Below are 19,791 nucleotides of genomic sequence, written 5' to 3'. Positions count from 1 at the left end.
TTATAATAATAATAATAATAATAATAATAATAATAATAATAATATATGGTATTTTAAAGTCTTAGATCCTGAATCTTTATAATTTCCTCAGTCTAAGAATTACTTTATTGAAAGTCTGAGCTAATTACCTAGCTGTGTGACCTTGGGCAAGCTACTTAACCCCATTTGCCTTGCAAAAACCTAAAAAAAAAGGTCTGAGCTAAAAAATAAGCCCATTTATACAGTACTTTAAGATTTACAAAATGGCTTTAATATCCCAGTGAGGTTGGTAGGACAAGTATTAATATCCTCATTTTACAGAAAAGAAAATGGAGGCTCAAAGAGGTTAACTAATTTGTCATGATCACAAACTAAAGCTTTTCTAGAATTTAATATTCTTTTTTTTCCCTTGACATCAATACAATACTTTTAATAGGGCACTTAACAATCTGGTTGTGAGAAGATAAGTAATAATATGACAGGGGAAAAAAAGAAGATAGAAGGCCCCAGAAATGCCAACTGAGTGGTATAGACAATTAAATGTCATAAAAGTTCCAAGAAAGAACACCATAGAGAAAAAAATTAAAAAAAAAAAGCTTTAGGGAGGAGGTGAGACTTGAAGTAGGAATTAAACAGGTGAGAAGGGTATAAAGAAAGATGAAGGCTCTATTAACAGGAAAAAATTATGTTTAGGTGAAAAGTAGACCAGTCAGACTAGAAGAGTAGGTTCATGTTTGGGTGTGGCAGGAAATGAATGAAAAAGACTGTGAAAGATCTTACATGAAAGTTTTTGAGGAGGCATGATGAAAATGCTACAATCTGTCAGCAGCAATACGAAATAAGAGTCTCCCCACCAGAAAAATACATAATCTAAACAGCAAATCCTAGAAGGAAGAGAGGAGAAGGATAGAGGAACTTATTTATGTACTTGGTTAGCATTACTGAATCATGGTCTTTGATCTTTGAATCAAAATACTCTAGGTTTGAACTAATACCACTTAACCTTAGGCAATAATTTCAAGTCTTGGTGCTTCGGTCAGTACCTATGATTTTGCTAGTGTAGGAACTTCCTGGAGAAGAACCACAATTTTTAAGAGGTGCCTAGAGCACCTGTAAGTTAAGTCACTAGTCTAGGATCACAAAGTCACATTGATTCCCTTATGGATGGCTTCTCATCTATAACATGTAAAACTTACTTTACAGAGATGTAATTAAAGAGTTAAGCATACAGAAAGATGAATGATTAGCAATCACAATCTAACAAATTTAAGAATAATGCTTACAATTTTTATTAGAACCCCTAAGGCTGGAAGCTCTAAGAATAGTTGATTAAAAATAAAATATCTGTACATGTACGATGTTCACTAGATTGTTCTTGGCTGATGGGAGGGGGATGGGAAGGTAGGGTGGAAGAAAATTAGGTAACTTATAAATATGCATGTGGATGAGTGTTGAAAAAATTTTTACAACATGTAATTGGAAAACTAAAATATCAAGAAAAAAAAGAATGTCAGATCACATGGAATTTAAAAATAAAAATGTGAGGTCAAATAAAAAATGAAACATCCAATCTCTACTTAATAACACTAAATTGTAGATAATAGTTATATAACTTAATATACTTTATAGTCTATAGTTTTGTGTGTCAAATGACTTTCCCTCATGGAAAAATAGGGGAAGCTATAGAAATTAGTGTCTGAAAATAAGTTAAACTGTATAGAACATTTAATATCCACAGCTATTTGTCTTGTTTAAGTTTAACAAAGACCAACTACATTTTGGTGAGTAGAGACTATACTTTTAGATTCATTCTGGTCCCAATGGTGAGAAAGACTTACCTGGGAGTTCTGGCTCATTTTCCAGTAAACTTAGATTGAATTATTCAGAGCCTAAGAGGATCAAAACCCCATATGGTTCTAAACTGGCAATTCTACAATCAATGTACAACAGAGCCAGTGAAAGAAAGGCTGGCTATTTTCATATACCATCATTCAATTCTGGGAAAGAAAAAAAGTTCTAAGATAGAATCGAAATTATATTTTAAATCCATGATGACTATCAGGACACAATATTTTAGAACTAAATTTGGGAGACAAAATATCAAAAGACAACTTAAGGAAAGAAAAGCATAGGTTTTAAATGATTTTCATCATTTAAGGGTAGACTTCACTTGCCTTTTTAAGGCAAGAAACAAACACCACCAATTTTAAATAATATAGGTAGCATTACCAAAGGTTCTTTTACAAGAAGCTTAGTATTAAAATCAAAATGAAACTGATAAAATATTTTCTGGCTATCTGTATCTGTATATTAATTTATTTTATGCACCTATTGTATGGACCAAATGGGGCCTTGAATATCGTATATTCCTTAGGAGAAACTAAGACATTTAAACCTGCCCAAGAAATTAATTCTTGACTTTACTTCATTAAGAAAATAATTTTATCCGGTCTCAAACACTTAATAATTACCTAGCTGTGTGGCCTTGGGCAAGCCACTTAACCCCATTTGCCTTGCAAAAACCTAAAAAAAAAAAAAGAAAAGAAAATAACTTTAAGGGAGATAGAAAATAAAGCCATTTGGATTTTCTTTACACATCAATACGTTATGCTGTCACAGAACCAGAATATACTGACTAGCATTTATACCTTTTAAGGGTACTCTATTTCAGTTAAAAACCCTTAACTTTATTGAATAAAGGACGCTATAAATTCACATGGCATATTAAAAGAAAATTAGTCAAGGCACTGTAAATTTACATAAAAGTTGTGCTCCTGTTGTCATCATTCTTATATACTATACTTTGAGAAAAGAATAGGATTCATCTCTCATTAGTCTTAGACTTAATCTACTTCAGTTATTTCTAAATATATAATTAATTTAACGGTCAGCATCGTTTTTGAGATGGAAATGTCCATCTCAAACAAAGTTGCTGACCTCAAAAGAATATTCCACAGCTCATTTCTCTTCATATTTCTGTTTAACTGAATATGTCAGAGGAGGTAATGTCATGATAAGCACGTGAATTGGATTTGAGTAAGGGGGAGCTGTGCTAAGTCACCAACCTCACTTTTTCCTCCAGAGCCATCTGGGTCCAGTGACCAGATATGCATCAGAAGGACTGGAGATGGCCCTGGATTTGAGGTAATCAGGGTTAAGCAACTTGCCCAATGTCACAAAGCTAGTAAGTGTCGTCAAGTGTCTGAGGCTGGATTCAAACAACTATCCTCCTGACTCCAAGGCCAGTGCTCTATACTCTGTGCCATCTAGAAATTAAGATAAGAGTTATATATTCCTATATATTCCCATTTCAGCCATTGAACAGTAGACTGCAGAGAAGTGCCAAATGAAGAAAGCTTAAGCAACAGTTATTCTCACTTTCAATTTGACTAACAAGTTAAATATGTCTGGAGTTTGATCCTACCACCAAAATAGTGATGACTGATAAGGTTATAAGGTTAACTTAGAAAATGACTATTACTGCTATTATCTATATGAACTTTAATTTGAGCAAAGCATTTGACAAGGAATGTCAAACTATTCTATTCTTCCAGAATTTTAATCAATTTTATTTTCAGGTCCACTTTTCTCTTTTCCTTCCACCTTTTCCTCCCTGACTCCCAATTAAGAAAGCCAGAAAAACAAACCCATTTTGTAAAAAAAAAAAAAAAAATAAAAAAAAAAAATAAAAAAAATTACTATACTGCATAAAAAAAATCTGAATCTGTATTCTAAGTCTGTGCCCCTCTATCTGGAAGTGGATGCGTGTTAAGTTATTCTTTTAAAAATTGAGTAGCAACATTTATTAAAGATTTTATTTATTTTGAGTTTTACAATTTCCCCCCTAATCTTACTTCCCTTCCCTCATCCCCACAGAAGGCAATTTGTCAGTCTTTACATTGTTTCCATGTTATACACTGATCCAAATTGAGTGTGAAGAGAAATATCCTTAAGGAAGAAACATAAAGTATGAGAGATAACAAGATCAGACAATAAGATACCAGGTTTCCCCCCCCCTAAATTAAAGGAAATAGTCCTTGGACCTTGTTCTTGGACTTTGAATAACAGCATTTAAATAAAATCCACAAGCATTTATTAGTTACTAAGTCCATGAATTATATTAAGAGTTGGGGAATACAAAGTCCTTTCCCCTTAAGGTTTTTACATTCTAATAGGAGAGATAGTAGGTGCATAATACACAGACACACACAGACACACACAGACACACACACACACACACGACTAATACAAGGGGAAAGCACTAACTGTTAAAGGAACTGAGGAAAAGGTAATCTAAAAGGAAATCCAGTGATTCCAGGATGTGGAAGGAGAAAGAGAGAGAGAGAGCAAGTGAGTGAGCACATTCTCAGGCATGATAGTAAAAAAGCATGGAGGGGTGGCTAGGTGGCACAGTGGATAGAGCACCGGCCCTGGAGTCAGGAGTACCTGAGTTCAAATCTGGCTTCAGACACTTAATAATTACCTAGCTGTTCGGCCTTGGCAAGCCACTTAACTCCATTTGCCTTGGGGAAAAAAACCCCTAACAAACAAACAAACAAAAAAAAGCATGAAGGAGGGAGACTGAGGAGAGTCTGTGTGACTAAGTATGCCAATAAGTATTCCATCAGAAAGGGTGAAGGGGGCTAATATATATATAAGAATATTGAAAGAAAATGGAGGAAGGGGTCAGATTTTTGAAGAGCTTTAAATGCCAAATAGAGGATCCTAGAAATAATAAAGAAACATTGAGTGAGAAGTGATATGGTTAGAACTATGATATGGAAAACAATCCCTTTTGACAATTGTGTGTAGGATAAACTGGAGTGAGGAGAAAGCAGAGGCAGAAGCCAAATAGGGAGACTTGCAAGTCTAAGTGTCCGGGTGAGAAACTTTACTGGTTCTCTAAAGACTTGGCGGGTCTCTAGTGGAGTGCTCACTGATTATCTTATTTGATCCTGTATTGTTTAACATTTTCAACCATAGCTTAAGGTCAGAGATGGCATGCTCATCAAATCTGCAGATGACATAAGCATGGAGGGACAGTTAATATAATGGATAGCATTTGGGATCCAAAATGATCTTGACTGGCCTAAACATTATAAAATAGATGAAATTCTATAGGGATAAATATCAAATCTTTTGGGTTAAAAAAAAAATCAATTTTGTAGATATTGAATGAGACCTGATTAGGTAGTAGTTTGAAAAAAGATCCAGAAACTTTAGTAGACTATAAGCTCTGTGGTCAGTCAGCAGTGTGATATGGCAAGTAAAGCCATATTTGGGGAATAATGAGGTCATTGATTTTATGATCTCTGCCCTAGTCAGAAAACTTGCTATGTCATGTAAAGAACTGGGATGTTTAGCTAAAAGACTCAAGAGGCCATATGGTCATGCATGTGAAGGGCTGATGTGTCAAAGAGGGATAGATATGCTTGGGCTGATCCCAGAGGGCAGAAATAGGAACAATGGCTAGAAGTTGCCAAGAGGTAAATTTAGGCTTCATGTCAGGAAAAATTTGCTAGCAATTAGAGCTGCCCAAGAGTAGAGTGGACTGCTTGGAAAGGTGAAACCATCCCAGAAAATCTTTTGAAAGTAGAGGCTGGGGGCGGCTAGGTGGCGCAGTGGATAGAGCACCGGCCCTGGAGTCAGGAGTACCTGAGTTCAAATCCGGCCTCAGACACATAATAATTACCTAGATATATGGCCTTGGGCAAGCCACTTAACCCCATTGCCTTGCAAAAACTAAAAAAAAAAAAAAAAAAAAAAAAAAAAAAAAAGGTAGAGGCTGGATGACCATCTACTGGCTATGTTTGATGTTGGTTGCTTTTGGAGTCTAACAAAAATAACAATTAGTATCTTATAGAACTTGGATAGAGTCAGCATGGGCACCCTTAGGAATCACCCCAATCTGCTTGCCATGATGGCCACTTTCTCCATCATCACTGGCATATTTAGATAAATAATAGTTCACTAACTCACTGTCCTAAGGAGAAAAAAACAAGTACTTTGGTGACATACTAGCAAGAGCTAATCTAGATAAAAGAGTAGGTATGAAGTAGGTATACTTCTGTGATACAAACAGATGAAAAACTGTTAAGGTTATCGTATATTCGAAATGGGAAGATTAAACTAAAGGGAATGATATGTCAAGAGTTGTAATGAGAATCCCAAATTTAAAATGTACTTTGCCTACATCAGCAATGCCTCAGTTTGAAGGAAGAGCAGGCATAGTGGAAAACGTGTTGGTCTTGGGAGTACACACCTTTGTTCAAATTTCAGCTTTGATGCTTACTATGTGGCCCTTGACAAGTAATTTCATCTCCCTGGGCCTCTGTTCTTTCATCTGTAAAAAGAGAAGTTTGGATTGGATGATGTCTAAGGTCCCTTTTAGCAGATTTCAGACTCTATGACAGTTTTTATAAGATTTTTTAATAAACTGGGGTAATAACACTTCCCTGCTGATAAGCTTACACTCCAAAGTATTTATTGTTAAGTTTGATAGGCAGATTACCCTTCATTTTCATCTTAAGAATATCTCATTCACTATGTCATACAATTATTTACTGACCAAAAGCACAGTAATGACCATGTTACACCACTTTCTTTACTCAAACTCCAGTAACTCCCTATTGCCTTAGGATCAAATACAAACATAACTTGGCCCTTTTCTACTTCCCAGTCTTTTTCCACATTATTTCCACAAATTCTACAGTCCAGTTATACTGGGTTACCTTGCCTTTCAAATATGTCACTACTTATTCCATTTTAATGCCTTTGTACTTGGCCATTGTCCATGCCCAGAATACTTCTCCCGTCATTTCTACCTTTTAGAATCCCTGGTGCTCTTTGAGACAGCCCAAGTGCCTGCCACCTGATAAGAGGCCTTTTCCTGTCCCATTCAAATGATAATCTCTTCCCCTGTAAGGTCACAAGATATCTACTAGGTAAGTATTTTATAATGTATCAATAATGTACCTGGATTCTCCTCTATTAGAATGTAAGCTCTGAGAGCAAAGTCTGTTTTAGATTTTTTTTTTGATATCCCTAGTACATAGCACAATTCACTAGGCATATGAGAGGCATTTAATAAATACCAGCTGATAAAATGTAAACATAACTTTTTGTTATTATTATTATTATTGTTATTATTTAGGTTTTTTGCAAGGCAAATCGGTTTGAATGGCTTGCCCAAGGCCATACAGCTAGGTAAATTATTAAGTATTTGAGGCTGGATTTGAACTCAGGTACTCCAGGGTGGTTGCTCTATCCACTGTGCCACCTTAGCTTATAAGAAAACCTAAAAATCAACTGCTGTAACAGGGGAAAAGTCTTAGGGATTCGAAATATGTGGAGCTAGATTAGTTTAAAAAAAACACATAATCAACAAATGCTTGAATACTGTGAATGGTAATTTAATACAATAAACTCAGGTTAAAGTCTTTGGGCACATGTGTGGAATTTTATTCATCAAAATTTACACTTTATGTTCTATAATTTTGTAAAATACCCCCCTCCACACACATACATTGGTGCTTTTAAATTAAAAGGCTACTACTCATTCACTCAAATATTTATTAAGAAAACTCTCGGGTGGCTAGGTGGCGCATCGGATAGAGCACTGGTCCTGGAGTCAGGAGAACCTGAGTTCAAATTTGACCTCAAGACACTTAATAATTCCCTAGCTGTGTGGCCTTGGGCAAGCCACTTAACCCCACTGCCTTGCAAAAAAAAAAAAAATTTAAAAAAAGAAAATTCTCACGTGGTGGGAGAGGCTAGGCCAATGGAGGGGGAGGGTGCTTCCACAAAATCATTTGGGAGCTTGTGTGATAAGAGTCAGAATATGACTCTAATGTGCCACGGGAGTTAACCCCATGGTTTATGGGGTATCAATAGCAGAAATCTCCAGTTTCTGAGTCGGTGTGTTCCACCCCTCCCCGACTCGGGAAGTTACCTTTTCCAAGTCCAGGTTAAAGTTGTATTTTGTCTCAGACAGCTTTAAAATAGTATTCCTAATTCAAAAGAATAATTTTTGGGGAGAGGGGAAGGGAAACACAACGTACAAGGTATTGGCTCCTCGCAACCTAAATAGGTTTTATTACATTTCTTGCTGCTTCTGCTCCCAAAACAAGTGAAGGCACACGGGTCCAGAGAAACACCGAGCGCGAACACGAGCGGAGGTCACACGCTTCCCTCCGCGCGGGCCGGGCAATTCTGTATCCCCGAGGCCGCCTTCATCTGGAGGGTAAGGGGGGCCGAGGAGGTTTCCTCTGGCTCCAACATCCGCTCCCCCAGGACGGCCCAGCTGCGGCGGCTGCTCCGGGCGCCTTTCAAAGGGCGTTTGTCCCCCGTCCCCCATCCCCATCCCCAGCCCCAGCCTCGGAGGGGCGCGCACACCCACTCGGCCCGGGCGGCTCCGTGCAGAGCCCCGTCCGGGGGTGAATTACCTGCCCCGGGGCGACGGGTGCCGGGAAGAGCGTCTCGCCGGGGAGGGGACGGGAGCAGAGCTGCGGCTGCAGGCCGAGCCCGTGCCAGCCACCAGGTCCCAGCCGCCTCCGGCCGTGAATGGAAGACGGAGAGCGCGGGCGGCCTTTCGGCACCCGTACAAGCCCGTCCGGACCGCGGAGGGAGGGGGAGGGGGCGTCTCGGCGCTTTTTCTTCCGGGTCACGGCGACTCGGAGAAATGCAAACCAGCTCCTGAGTCTGTCTTTTCCCTCCGCAGCTTCCTCAGAAGTCTCCGACGGAAGCTGCCTGAGCTCCCCCGGGCTTGGAACAGCGGCCCTGCGCCCCGACCTCTTCCACTCCACGTGTCTCCCCTCTGTCCCTTCTCCCCCTCCCCACTTCCTCTCCGCTCCGGGTCACCGGACCGGAAAAGCGCTCCAAGAAAAGCGTCCGGTCGGCTCTGCGGGGCTCCCGGTGGGGCCGTTCCGCGTGGAAGGAAGCGAAGCGGGCGGCGGCGGCGGCGGCGGAAGCGGCAACATGAAGAAAGAGCAGGTGCTCCACTGTCAGTTCTCGGCTTGGTACCCGCTGTTCAGGAACCTCACCATCAGGAGGTGAGCCGGCGCTTCCCTGCGGCCTGACCTTGGCTTCGGAGTTTGCAGCTGGGACTGCGGGCAGGAGTAGGGGTCGGGGCGGGGGAGGACCGGAAGTGGAGAGAACTCAGGCGGGGTGGGGGTGGGGGGGCGTGCGGAAGACTTAAACCCCGAGACCCTGAAAAGCCGCCCTGCCCGGCGGGATGGCGATGCCAGGCAAGTTAGAGGCGGGGCCTGGGTCCCGGAGCCCGAGACCTGGGGGGCCCCGGAGGGCCGCCGCGGGGAGCGGGTGAAGTGGCCGCACAGCTGGTGTCTGAGGTCGGATTTGAACCCAGGTCCTCCTGACCCCAGGGCCGGTGCTCCATCCACTGCGCCACCCAGCCGCCCCACCCGGCAGTTTTTTTATTTTCTTTCTTTTTTTTTCTTTTTAGGTAAGTGGCTTGCCCAAGGCCACACAGCTAGGTCATTATTAAGCATCTGAGACCGGATTTGAACCCAGGTCCTCCTGACTCCGGGGCCGGTGCTTTATCCACTAGGCCACCTAGCTGCCCCCCAATTTTTTTATTTTGACCTGTTCTCTGTATAAGGTGTGAGATGTTGGTCTATACCGTAAGGATTCTGCCATACTGTTTTCCAGGTTTTCCCAGCAGTTTTTGGCAAATAATGAGTTCTTGTCCTCAAAGTTTGGATCTTTTGGGTTTATCAAACACCAGATAAATATGGACGTTTATCACCATGATCTGTTTCATCGATCCACCACCCTATTTCTTAGCCACTCCAGATAGTTTTACATAATTACCATTTTTTTTAGATTTTTTTTTTTGCAAGGCAGTGGGGCCCAAGGCCACACAGCTAGGTAATTATTAAGTGTCTGAGGCAGAATTTGAACCCAGGTACTCCTGACTCCAGGGCCGGTGCTTTATCCACTGTGCCACCTAGCCACCAGATGATTACTATTTTATAATACATTGACACTGGTACACATTTTTCCCCTTGATAGTCTTCCAGTTTTATTTTTTTATATTTTCTAGCTCTTGAGTAATTTACCAAAAATGTTCAAATCCTGGCTCAGACACTTAATAATTATCTAACTGTGTGGCCTTGGGCAAGCCACTTAACCCCATTGCCTTGCAAAAACTTAAAAAAAAAAGAAGAAAATATACTTTAATATACATAGTGAGTTCATTAGATTTTCCATCTGGAGGTGAATAGCACGTTTCATCATTAGTTCTTTAGAATTGGGATAGCCCTTCATCATTTCTTAGCAGAATGTATTCCTTGACATTCATTTGTCATAATTATTCAGACGTCCTTTGACAGACATCTGATACCTTATTGTTAGCCTAATGGAATATAAGCTCATTCAGATTGTTCCATTGTGAGGTTTTGGGTAAAGTCCTGATAACAGACTGAACACCAGCCTGACCAGTAAGTCATTTAGTCAATCAGTATTTATTAAATACCTATTTTAGGCCAAGTACTGTTCTAAGGGGGGAAAAAAGGCAAAAACCCAAGACATCTACTTGAAGGAGTTCACAATCCAAGGGTAGGGACATCAAGTAAGCATATTAGCTACAGACAAATTATATACAGGGTATAGAGAAAATAATTTAAAGAGAAAAGGCAGTGGCATTAATAGAGATTGGGAACTTCAAGGGGAACCCAGGACTCCAGGAGGCATAGATGAGGAGGAAGAGCATTCCAGGTATGGGACAGCCCGAGAAACTCCCTGGAGTTGAGAGAACAGCAAGGAGGCCTCTTGTCAGCAGTGGGAGTGAGGTATAAGAAGATTGGAAGGTTGTGGGGGGGGGAGGGTGCTTATTTATGAAGATTTTTGAATGCCAAACAGGCATTTTTTTAATTTAATCCTAGAGATGAAAGTGATGAGTATCTTGGCTGGACCTTAGTTTCAGGATTATCACTCTGATAGCTTCATGGAGGATGGATTTGAGTGGGGAGAGCCTTGAAGTAGGTAGGTAGCTTCTCCAGCAGTAATCTAGGCATGAGATGATGAGGGTCTGCAACAGAGTGGTGGCAGTATCAAGAGGAAAGGAAGTATATATTCAAGAAATGTTGCAAATTGACAGGCCTTGGCATTAGATTGACTAATGGGGGTGGGGGACTTAGGGATAGTTAAGAATCCAGGGTTACACCTAGGTTTTGAATCTAGAAGATTGTTGTTATCCCTACAAAATAGGGAAGTGCAGGGGTCCAGCCTCTGAGGGGTCCTTGGAACCTGACAGGAGGGATAGTTGGCAAAATGAGTTGAGTCAACAAGGGGGTAAAGGCAGGAGCAGGTTGACTGACTGTCAGCTGCTTGGATTTATTTTTATAGTTTCAGAATCATGTATGTTTTGAGCAAGCAAGCTAAGATCATTTCCTTGGTTACAAAAGTGTACAATTTTCATGATCAATCTTATAGTTCATATGGTTACAAGTTTTAATCATGTGATTACAAGTTTAATTAATAATCATATAGTTAAATGATTTCTTATCCCTACTCAGACCATGATGACCTCAACCTGTCTATTACCTTATTTATTACTACATTGTCTAATTGTTAATTCATTTAAAGTTATTAATTAAGCAATTCTTTTAATGGAAAGTTTTTTATGTTTTTTGTGTAAGTAATGTTTTTCGATACAGTTCCTTAACAATCTTTAGTGAGGGTCTTTATGCTTGTCCACCCATCCATTAACTCTTACAATAACTAATTTTTCTTTCAGGCCTTGTTGGTACCACGGTTTCTGTGACTTTTTTTAATCTTTCCCATGAAACTAAGGCTGCTGGAGTTCACATATCGGTCACCTGTACTAACTATTTTCTCACTATCTTTCATATATTCCTCTGTTTGGTTAGGGGGGGTAAAACTGTCAATTTCTCTGGAATTCTTTCTGACCCATCTTGTATCTGTTTTCCCTGTATATATTCTGACATCTCCTTGGAATTCCCAGTGTTGGGTTTTTCAGAGATTTCATAATGTTGAAGCCTTTTGTATGCCTCAGGGAGAGGCAGTCCTGTTAAATTTGGACAGAGTTTACAATCTGTTTTATTCAAGGAATTTTTCTGAAATCCTTTCTTTATAGTCATTCCACTATTAGGGTGAGTAAATATTGCAATCAATAATAAACCTATAAATATTGTATGCATGAAATCTCTCTCTCTCTCTCTGTATATATATATTTATATATATGTATATATATATATATGTATATATACATATATACATATATATATATATATAGGAAATGTTCCATCAGGCAGTGTGACTGCCTTGAGTCTTCTTGCTGTGACTGTGTCAAACAGCTTAGAGACCCTGGCCCCCAACAGGGAATGTGAGGGGATAGAGAAGGTTTTGGAAAGAAATGATTATTCTATTTAGGATATATTTAGTTTAGGATATTTACTGGACTTTAGTTTGAGATGTCTAAAAGACAATAGCAGATGTGAGATTTGAGGTCAGCAGAGTGGTTGGGGAGGATAGGTAAACATAAGAATCATCAGCAGAGAGGTGTTAATTAAAGTTAAAAGTCAGTGCAAGGGCAGCTAGGTGGCACAGTGGATAGAGCTGGTCCTGGAGTCAAGAGTATCTGAGTTCAAATGTGGCCTCAGACACTTAATTGCCTAGACCTTGTTCAAGTCATTTAACACCATTGTCTTAAATAAATTTTTTTTAAAAAGTGGACTTATTGAGATCACCAAGTGAAATATTATAAAGGGAGAAGGAAAGAGGACATAGGACTGAGTAACAGTGATGATTAGTGGGTATGTTTTGGATGAGGATCCAGCAAAGGAGCAGTCAGACAGATAGGAGAACTAGGAGAGAGAGCAGTGTCTTGAAAACTTAAGAGAGGGTGATTAACAGTGTAGAGTGCTACAGAGAGGTCAAGGAGAATGAGGATTGAGAAAGGACCATTGGATTTGGCAATCAAAGCATCATTGGTAATTTGGAGGAGAGAAGCTGTGATGGAATGATGTGGTTAAAGTGGAATTGCTAGGGAGAGAGAGAGAGAGAGAGGAGGCACTTGACATATAAATGGCCTTTTCAAGGAGTTTAATGACAGAGGGCAGAAGAGATATAGGGCTATAGATGTAAGGATCAAGTGCGATTCTAGTTCATTACAGAGAGAATTAATTGCCTGTATCTGTTGACTAGTGAATTCTTTGACTATCAACATTTAACTAAGAAAAATACAAAATTATCCTCAGTCCTGTGTATTAAAGGTCCACAGACCGTTCGACCTTTGTTCATCCTATACACATTTGCCAAAAGACCACTATGAAAATAGGTTTTTGCTTGTTGTTTGAAATTTTGTGATAAACTCATTAAGACCTTTCAAATGAATCAGTATTATACTTTAGTATCCAGTGACTTCTATGTAAAGGTGAGTATAGGAGAGGATAGTGAAAGTAGTTTAGAAAATTTGGTTTAGGATTAAGAAAAGAAAAAGACTTTGTGTGTTTGTGTGTGTGTGTGTGTGTGTGTGTGTGTGTGTGTGTATCAGTCTGCAGAGAGCCATGCCAGGTCACCATAATTTCACTGTGTTTGTTATATTGCAATTGTTTTGTTATTGTTTTTTTCCACTTTGTTGTAATTGGACTTTTTGAGTAACTCAGGACTGATTGCCAATAGATTGTCCACTTGGTAATGAATTTATGTGGCTTTGGGAATAGCATAATAATTACTGACATTGATGTAGTATTTTAGAATTTGCAAAGAAACTGTTTCAAATAGTTTCTTTTTATCTGTTACTATTTTTCAATAAGATTGTTGAATATTGTTCACCCTTCTACTGTTTCTCCTATGTATCAAATATATCTGTTGTACTTTATATTTTTTGGCATCACATGATGGATATTATGCCCATGTATATTGATATTTCTGGATAACTGCTTTTATGATTTTGTTTTATTCTGAATTAGATAGGGCAATTAGAAGAATCCAGTTTAGTTAAGGCAAGAATTGTTTATATTTAGATATCTGAAACTAGATATTTAAAATGCTATAAGTATTTTTAACATCTTTTGTTCATTAAAAGTGAAAAGGATGAGCAGTCCTCCAAATAACAGAGTTTATGCTATTTATCTAATTTTTATTATACTATATTTGTCTTTCTAAATGATACCTTTCCCTTTTTTTTTTCCCTAAGTGTCATTCTTCCACTTCCTCAAAATGTGAAGGATTATTTACTTGATGATGGAACTCTGGTGGTCTCAGGAAGGTAAAGTATGACTGAACTTTTAAATTATTTTAAATTATCATAAAATCCTATAAAAAACTAAATCTTGACATCTTCCACTTCAAGAATTAACTTAATTTCGCTTTCTTATAGATCTATTGATCTAGTACTGTTGATTGCCTCCATTTTTTCTAACAGCTATTGCTTCTTGGCTCTGTATTCTATCCTTCCTTAACTCTCAAGCCAGCAGTCTTTACATTATTTATTCCCTCTACTTTCCTAATTATTAGTTATGTGACCTTAGTTCAGCTTCAATATAAAATGAGGCTTTTAGTACGTTACCAGCTTGAATTTGTTGAAATCCTTTCAGGCTGGGTGATCTTAAACAGTGACTGTGTTGTAACTCATTGTAATTTTTAGGTAGAGGGTAAAAATATTACTGTCATTTCTTGCTTTCTTGGATCATTGATGCAATGTGACCTGCAATGTGACCTGCAGAAGCATGTTGAAAGTTGGAGAATTATTGGTTCTGTTAAAGCTACTGTTTCTAAAATCTCAAAAATATATCATTTATTTCAAATAGAATTGGTTTGTGTCCTCCCACATATTTGATGAATGGACTTTCAGGGATTTTACATCTTAGTTATATGTCTATCTGCAATCTTCAGATTCTTGACAACTTGAAAAAACCTCATTAATTATAGGGTAAAGTTTTAGGGTGTCAGGTAATTCTAACTTACATGGTTTTTTTAGGAATTTAATTTTTTTTTATTCTCAAACATAGTATATATAAGCTAGGAAACAAAATGACTCAACAATTAAAATGAACATTAAAAAATTAAAATGCTAAAATTGAAGGTATATTGAAAGAATCCTCAATTTCTTGAGCCCTTAGAAAAAACTACAGATTTTTATATTAGATTTATTATAGAAGAGACTGAAAATTAAGGTTAGAAATTATTTAAAAATCTTTTTGTACAAAAAAAGTTGTTTGTGCTAACAATTTTAGTTTGTAGGTAGATTTAGGTAAATGTTAAGATACAGTTTTTTTCACATTCTCTTCTGGGATACCTTTATTAATTTGAATCATACAAACTTTGTTTCACAAATGAGGTATACTAGAAGTTAATAAAAATCGTGATTTTAAAATGCTTTTGATTATTATTAAATATGCTCCCCAGAGTGCCCTTTGTGTCAGTTTTTGAGGGGTAATTGACTTTTTCTCCACCTGGAGTATGGTTCTCCAAAATATTTTACTAAAGTTTTAATAACATTTATCTTATTAATATAATGTTATTAAAATGCATGCATTTATACTTTGTAGATCAATTAAAAGATATTAAAAGAACAAATAAAATCATTAAAATTGAGGATTTATTTATATTTTTTTGTGATTTATATAATATTGAAGAAATTTTAAAACACTGTTAACTAAGCTCTTCTGTGCCAATCACCATAGAACCAAGAATATAAATAGAAAAATCCTTGCTCTCAAAGATCTTCTATTCTAATTGAGGGAGAGGAGGCATCAGATTCTGATACAGGGTAGATGGTAATGTCTAGGAGTTCTCTAGGGCAGGTCAGATGGGAAGTACCTGAGTATGTGTGGGATCTGAAGCAAGGAGAGAGAATAGTAAAGCCCAGTACCTCTAGGACAGCTTGGTATAGCAGATAGTTTGTGAAGGGCATAGTGACTGCATCTGTTAAAAATTTCAGTTACTATATGTGAAAAACAAATTTCCTGCTACTAGGACTATAAAATTTTAGGTACAACTAAGTCTAGGGCAGTTAGAAGATTGTACTCAAAGGTTCTTATTATCATTGGACAGCTTCTGGGTATGGCAGGTACATGTTCTTAAGGTCATTTTCCTCTCCTACCCCAAGCTGTGTACCACTCATATCTCAAACAGGGGCCTGTGGGTCCAGCAGTACCCTTCCCCCCATCTCTTCTTTTAATGTAAGTTTTATCGATATGTTTTGTTTTCATGTGGTGAAATATATTAATACATAATATTTTATGCCCATATTAAATTATACCCAGATTGCACAGACTGTTGATTTTTCTTGTAATCATGTAAAACAGATAAGTCAAGTTAATAAAATGGTGACCTCATCTGAAAGTGCATACAGCATACCTCATCTGTAGTATGTCTCCCCTTTATTTAAAAAAATTTATATAGTTTATTTTTAACATTTATTTAGAAGATTTTTTTGAGTTCTGAATTCTTTTCTTCCCCCAACCCCTCATCTACCCATTGCGAAGACAAGAAATGGGGTATCAATTATACAAGTGAAATCATACAAACCATATTTTCATGTCAGGCATGTTGCAAAAAAACAAAAAACAAAAACAGGAAAAATAAAGGAAGTGAAAAAATTAAGTTTCAGTCTGCATTCAGATTCCAGTTCTTTTCCTCTGGATGGGGATAGCATTTTTTTCATCATTAAGTCCTTTGAAATTGTCTTAGATCATCATGTGTGGGACAAATGCCACTTAAATAAATTTCAGAGATCTCTCAAGGTGTGAAGAGAAAGCTTTATTTGTTTCTCCAGGAATGGGCCACAATCAATTACAGAGATTGAGGCAAAAGCAAAAGGCTCAAGAATCCCATCCTAACCTGATTCCTGCCCCCGCACTGACCCACCCTCCTTAATGAAGAATGTAGTTTTACATTCTAGACTGCAAACTAATCTGGGCAAAAGAGCATAAAATTCAAACTGAAACCAGATTATTTTTTCAGCCCCAGGGATTGAATGGTCATCAGGACTTCCAACAGATAAGGTGGGGTCACAGTTAACTTTTCACCAATATGCCAGAAGTTGCTTTGTGAAGGGAGGAGGGGCACATTGTTAACTGTTCTCCAATCTATAATATTCTAATGAAGAAATCTCAGACTTTATTCCACTCAATCATTTTGCTGAGAATAACTCATTGTACCATAAGATCATTGTACAATATTGTTATAATTGTGTACAAGGTTCTCCTGGTTTGGTTCACTTTACTTTTTATTAGTTCATATCGGCCTTTCTAGTATGTTCTGAAAGCATCCCAACTTTTATCATTTCATTCTTTGTTTTTTTAAGAAAGATTTTACTTTGAATTTTATAATTTTCCCCCTAATCTTGCTTCCCTCCCCCCACCCCCAACAGAAGGCAGTCTGTTAGTCTTTACATTGTTTCCATGCTATACATTGATCTAAATTGAATGTGATGAAAGAGAAATCATATCCTTAAGGAAGAAACATAAAGTATAAGAGATAGCAAAATTATTTAATAAGATAACTTTTTTAAAAAAATTAGAGATAATAGTCTTTGGTCTTTGTTCAAACTTCACAATTTTTTCTCTGGATGCAGATGGCATTTTCCATCTAAGATACCACAAAATTATGCCTGATTATTGTGCTGTTGAAATGAACAAGTCCATTAAGGTTGACTGACTGTCATCGCCATGTTCCCTGAGTTCTATTCTTTGTCTGAAAGATTTGTTCTCCTCAGAGAGTTTTCTTTATCTCTTTTTCCATCTGGCCAATTTTTCTTTTTAAAGCATTCTTCTCAATAACTTTTTGAACTATTTTATCCATTCAACCTAAACTGGTTTTTAGCATGCTATTTTCTTCAGCATTTTTTTGGATTTCCTTGACTAGGCTGCTGACTTCATTTTCATGTTTTTCCTGCATCTCTCTCATTTCTTTCCCTAGTTTTTCTTCTAATTCCCTCATTTGATTTTCAAAGTCTTTTTTGAGCTTTGTCATAGCCTGAGCCCAATTTCTGTTTTTCTTGGAGTCTTTAGATGCAGGAGCTTGTGCTTCCTCATCTTAAGACTGAGTATTTTGATCCTTCTTGGGCTCATATGCAAAATATTTCTCAATGGTGTTCCTGTTTTTTCTCTGCTTACTCATTTTCCCAGCCTGGCACTGGTTTTGGGGTGCCTCCTGAGCTTTTGGGACACTCCCACAAGGATCTCAGTGTGTGAGGCTCTGTCCTCTCTCCTGGTCTGTGAGTGACCGTATGTGCCCCCCCCTCTGCCATGGGGCTGAGGTGGGGTGGGGGCCCTGCTGTTCTATGGGGGGCCTAGACTGTGATCAGGATCTGAATGTGGTCAGAGCCCCAGAGTCCTGTTCCAGGGGCAGAGGACAGAGCTAGGCAGTCTCTCTCTCTTCACTCCCCTCCCTAGGTTCACTGGGCTCATGCCCTGGGGCCTCTTGCTTACTGGCTCTGGCTGCCTGTTTCCTGGAACTGGGCTGTGCTGGCCAAGCTGCTGGCTGTGTACCCTGAGGGCTGGAATTCACTGCTCCCTCTGGCAGAGGTCCCCCCTCTGTTCCCCCAATTTGTGCCCTGTGCTCCCTGGAAAGTAGCTCAGGAAACTCCCCCTGCCCTGGGGCTGCCTCCAGGAGGCTGAAGTTCTTTTGCTTTGGTGGGCCGCCCCTCCAACCCCGGGGAGCAGAGCCTTTCTTCTCTTTTCCATGTTATCTTGAATAGGAGAACTGCCTCATTGGGTCCCTCTCCTGGGTTCTGTCTCGAAAGTTTAGAGTCCTTAGCTTATGAGTTTTATGAGAGAGCGCCTAAGACAAGATCCGTTCTTGTCGCCATCTTGGCTCTGCCCCCAATAGCTGATTTTAAAACAATTTTTTTCTGACCGTCTTTTAGTTTCAGCTCAAATTCTACTAACATCCATATTTAAAAAATTGTTCAGCATAAAAAAGTTTACTTGTTTGCTCAAAAATATTAGTATATTTTTGAAACTTGAAACAAACCAGTTTTGGTAATTTGACTTAGTTATATGTATGTCCAAGTGGTCTTACATAGAAAATTAATCTTCTTTTCACTATTGGTTTTATAATATACTGTTCCTATTTTAAAAAACCACATATAAAATTATCAGGTATGAAGCATGTACTCCTAATTAAGGAAACAATAATAACAGTTATCATCTATAGGTTTTACCCTATGCCAGGCAGTGTATTGTCTCTTTGCAGTCATATGGAATACACAGAAGTGTGAGATAACCTGCTTCAAGTTACCCAGTTAACAAATCTCTAATTCATGCATTTTTCCAACTTATCTTATTTTTATTTTTAGGTTTTTTTTTTTGTAAGGCAAACAGGGTTAAGTGGCTTGCCCAAGGCCACACAGCTAGGTAATTATTAAGTGTCTGAGACCGGACTTGAACCCAGGTACTTCTGACTCCAAGGCTAGTGCTTTATCCACTACGCCACCTAGCCGCCCCTCCAACTTATCTTATTGCCAAAGAATATAATGAATTCTGACTTAACTTAAACATCAAATTAGGAGAGAAACACATTTTACTTAAAATGTTATCAAAATGAATTCACTAGATTTATGTAGTACTGTTTTATGACTTTAATACTATAGTATTATAGTTTACACAAATGCTATTCATTCCAAACATTTCACATTATAGAGTCCCTTATTTTCAGCCAATCCATTGCCAAAGAATGCAAAAGTGGCAGTCTAAAGTTAGATTTTAATTTACCCCAAATATAATTATGAACACATTTTAATTCAGTTGAAATTTGGGTTCCACAATCCTAGAAGGAGCCCATAAACTATAATTGACTCATAGCTCTGTTTACTTTTCCCCC

The 19,791-nt window shown here is 38.2% G+C and overlaps 2 protein-coding genes across 3 annotated transcripts in view; one reads left to right on the top strand and one right to left on the bottom strand.

Moving 5' to 3' along the window:
- The window catches only part of NUDT5 (nudix hydrolase 5), a 32,388-nt gene extending 23,579 nt beyond the window's left edge, over window positions 1-8,809 (bottom strand). The window contains exons 1-2 of one of the 2 annotated variants that reach the window (XM_074194119.1): window positions 8,424-8,513; window positions 6,242-6,322 (exon numbers count right to left, since the gene is read on the bottom strand). The gene's annotated coding sequence lies outside the window, so the exon portion shown is untranslated. Of the gene's footprint in view, window positions 1-6,241; window positions 6,323-8,423 lie in introns of both variants that reach the window. The other variant, XM_074194118.1, reaches the window with a different exon arrangement.
- The window catches only part of CDC123 (cell division cycle 123), a 126,162-nt gene continuing 114,471 nt past the window's right edge, over window positions 8,101-19,791 (top strand). Inside the window, exons 1-3 of the mRNA XM_074194115.1 lie at window positions 8,101-8,221; window positions 8,699-9,029; window positions 14,159-14,230. Of these exons, the coding sequence (XP_074050216.1) occupies window positions 8,956-9,029; window positions 14,159-14,230 (146 nt within the window). The 5' untranslated portion in view covers window positions 8,101-8,221; window positions 8,699-8,955. The remainder of the gene's footprint in view (window positions 8,222-8,698; window positions 9,030-14,158; window positions 14,231-19,791) is intronic.

Source organism: Macrotis lagotis, chromosome 7 (genome assembly GCF_037893015.1).
Source record: "Macrotis lagotis isolate mMagLag1 chromosome 7, bilby.v1.9.chrom.fasta, whole genome shotgun sequence".
Taxonomy (NCBI): Eukaryota; Metazoa; Chordata; class Mammalia; order Peramelemorphia; family Peramelidae; genus Macrotis; species Macrotis lagotis.
The sequence above is the reverse complement of the archived record's forward strand: the minus strand, read 5'-3'. Positions and strand labels throughout refer to the sequence as shown.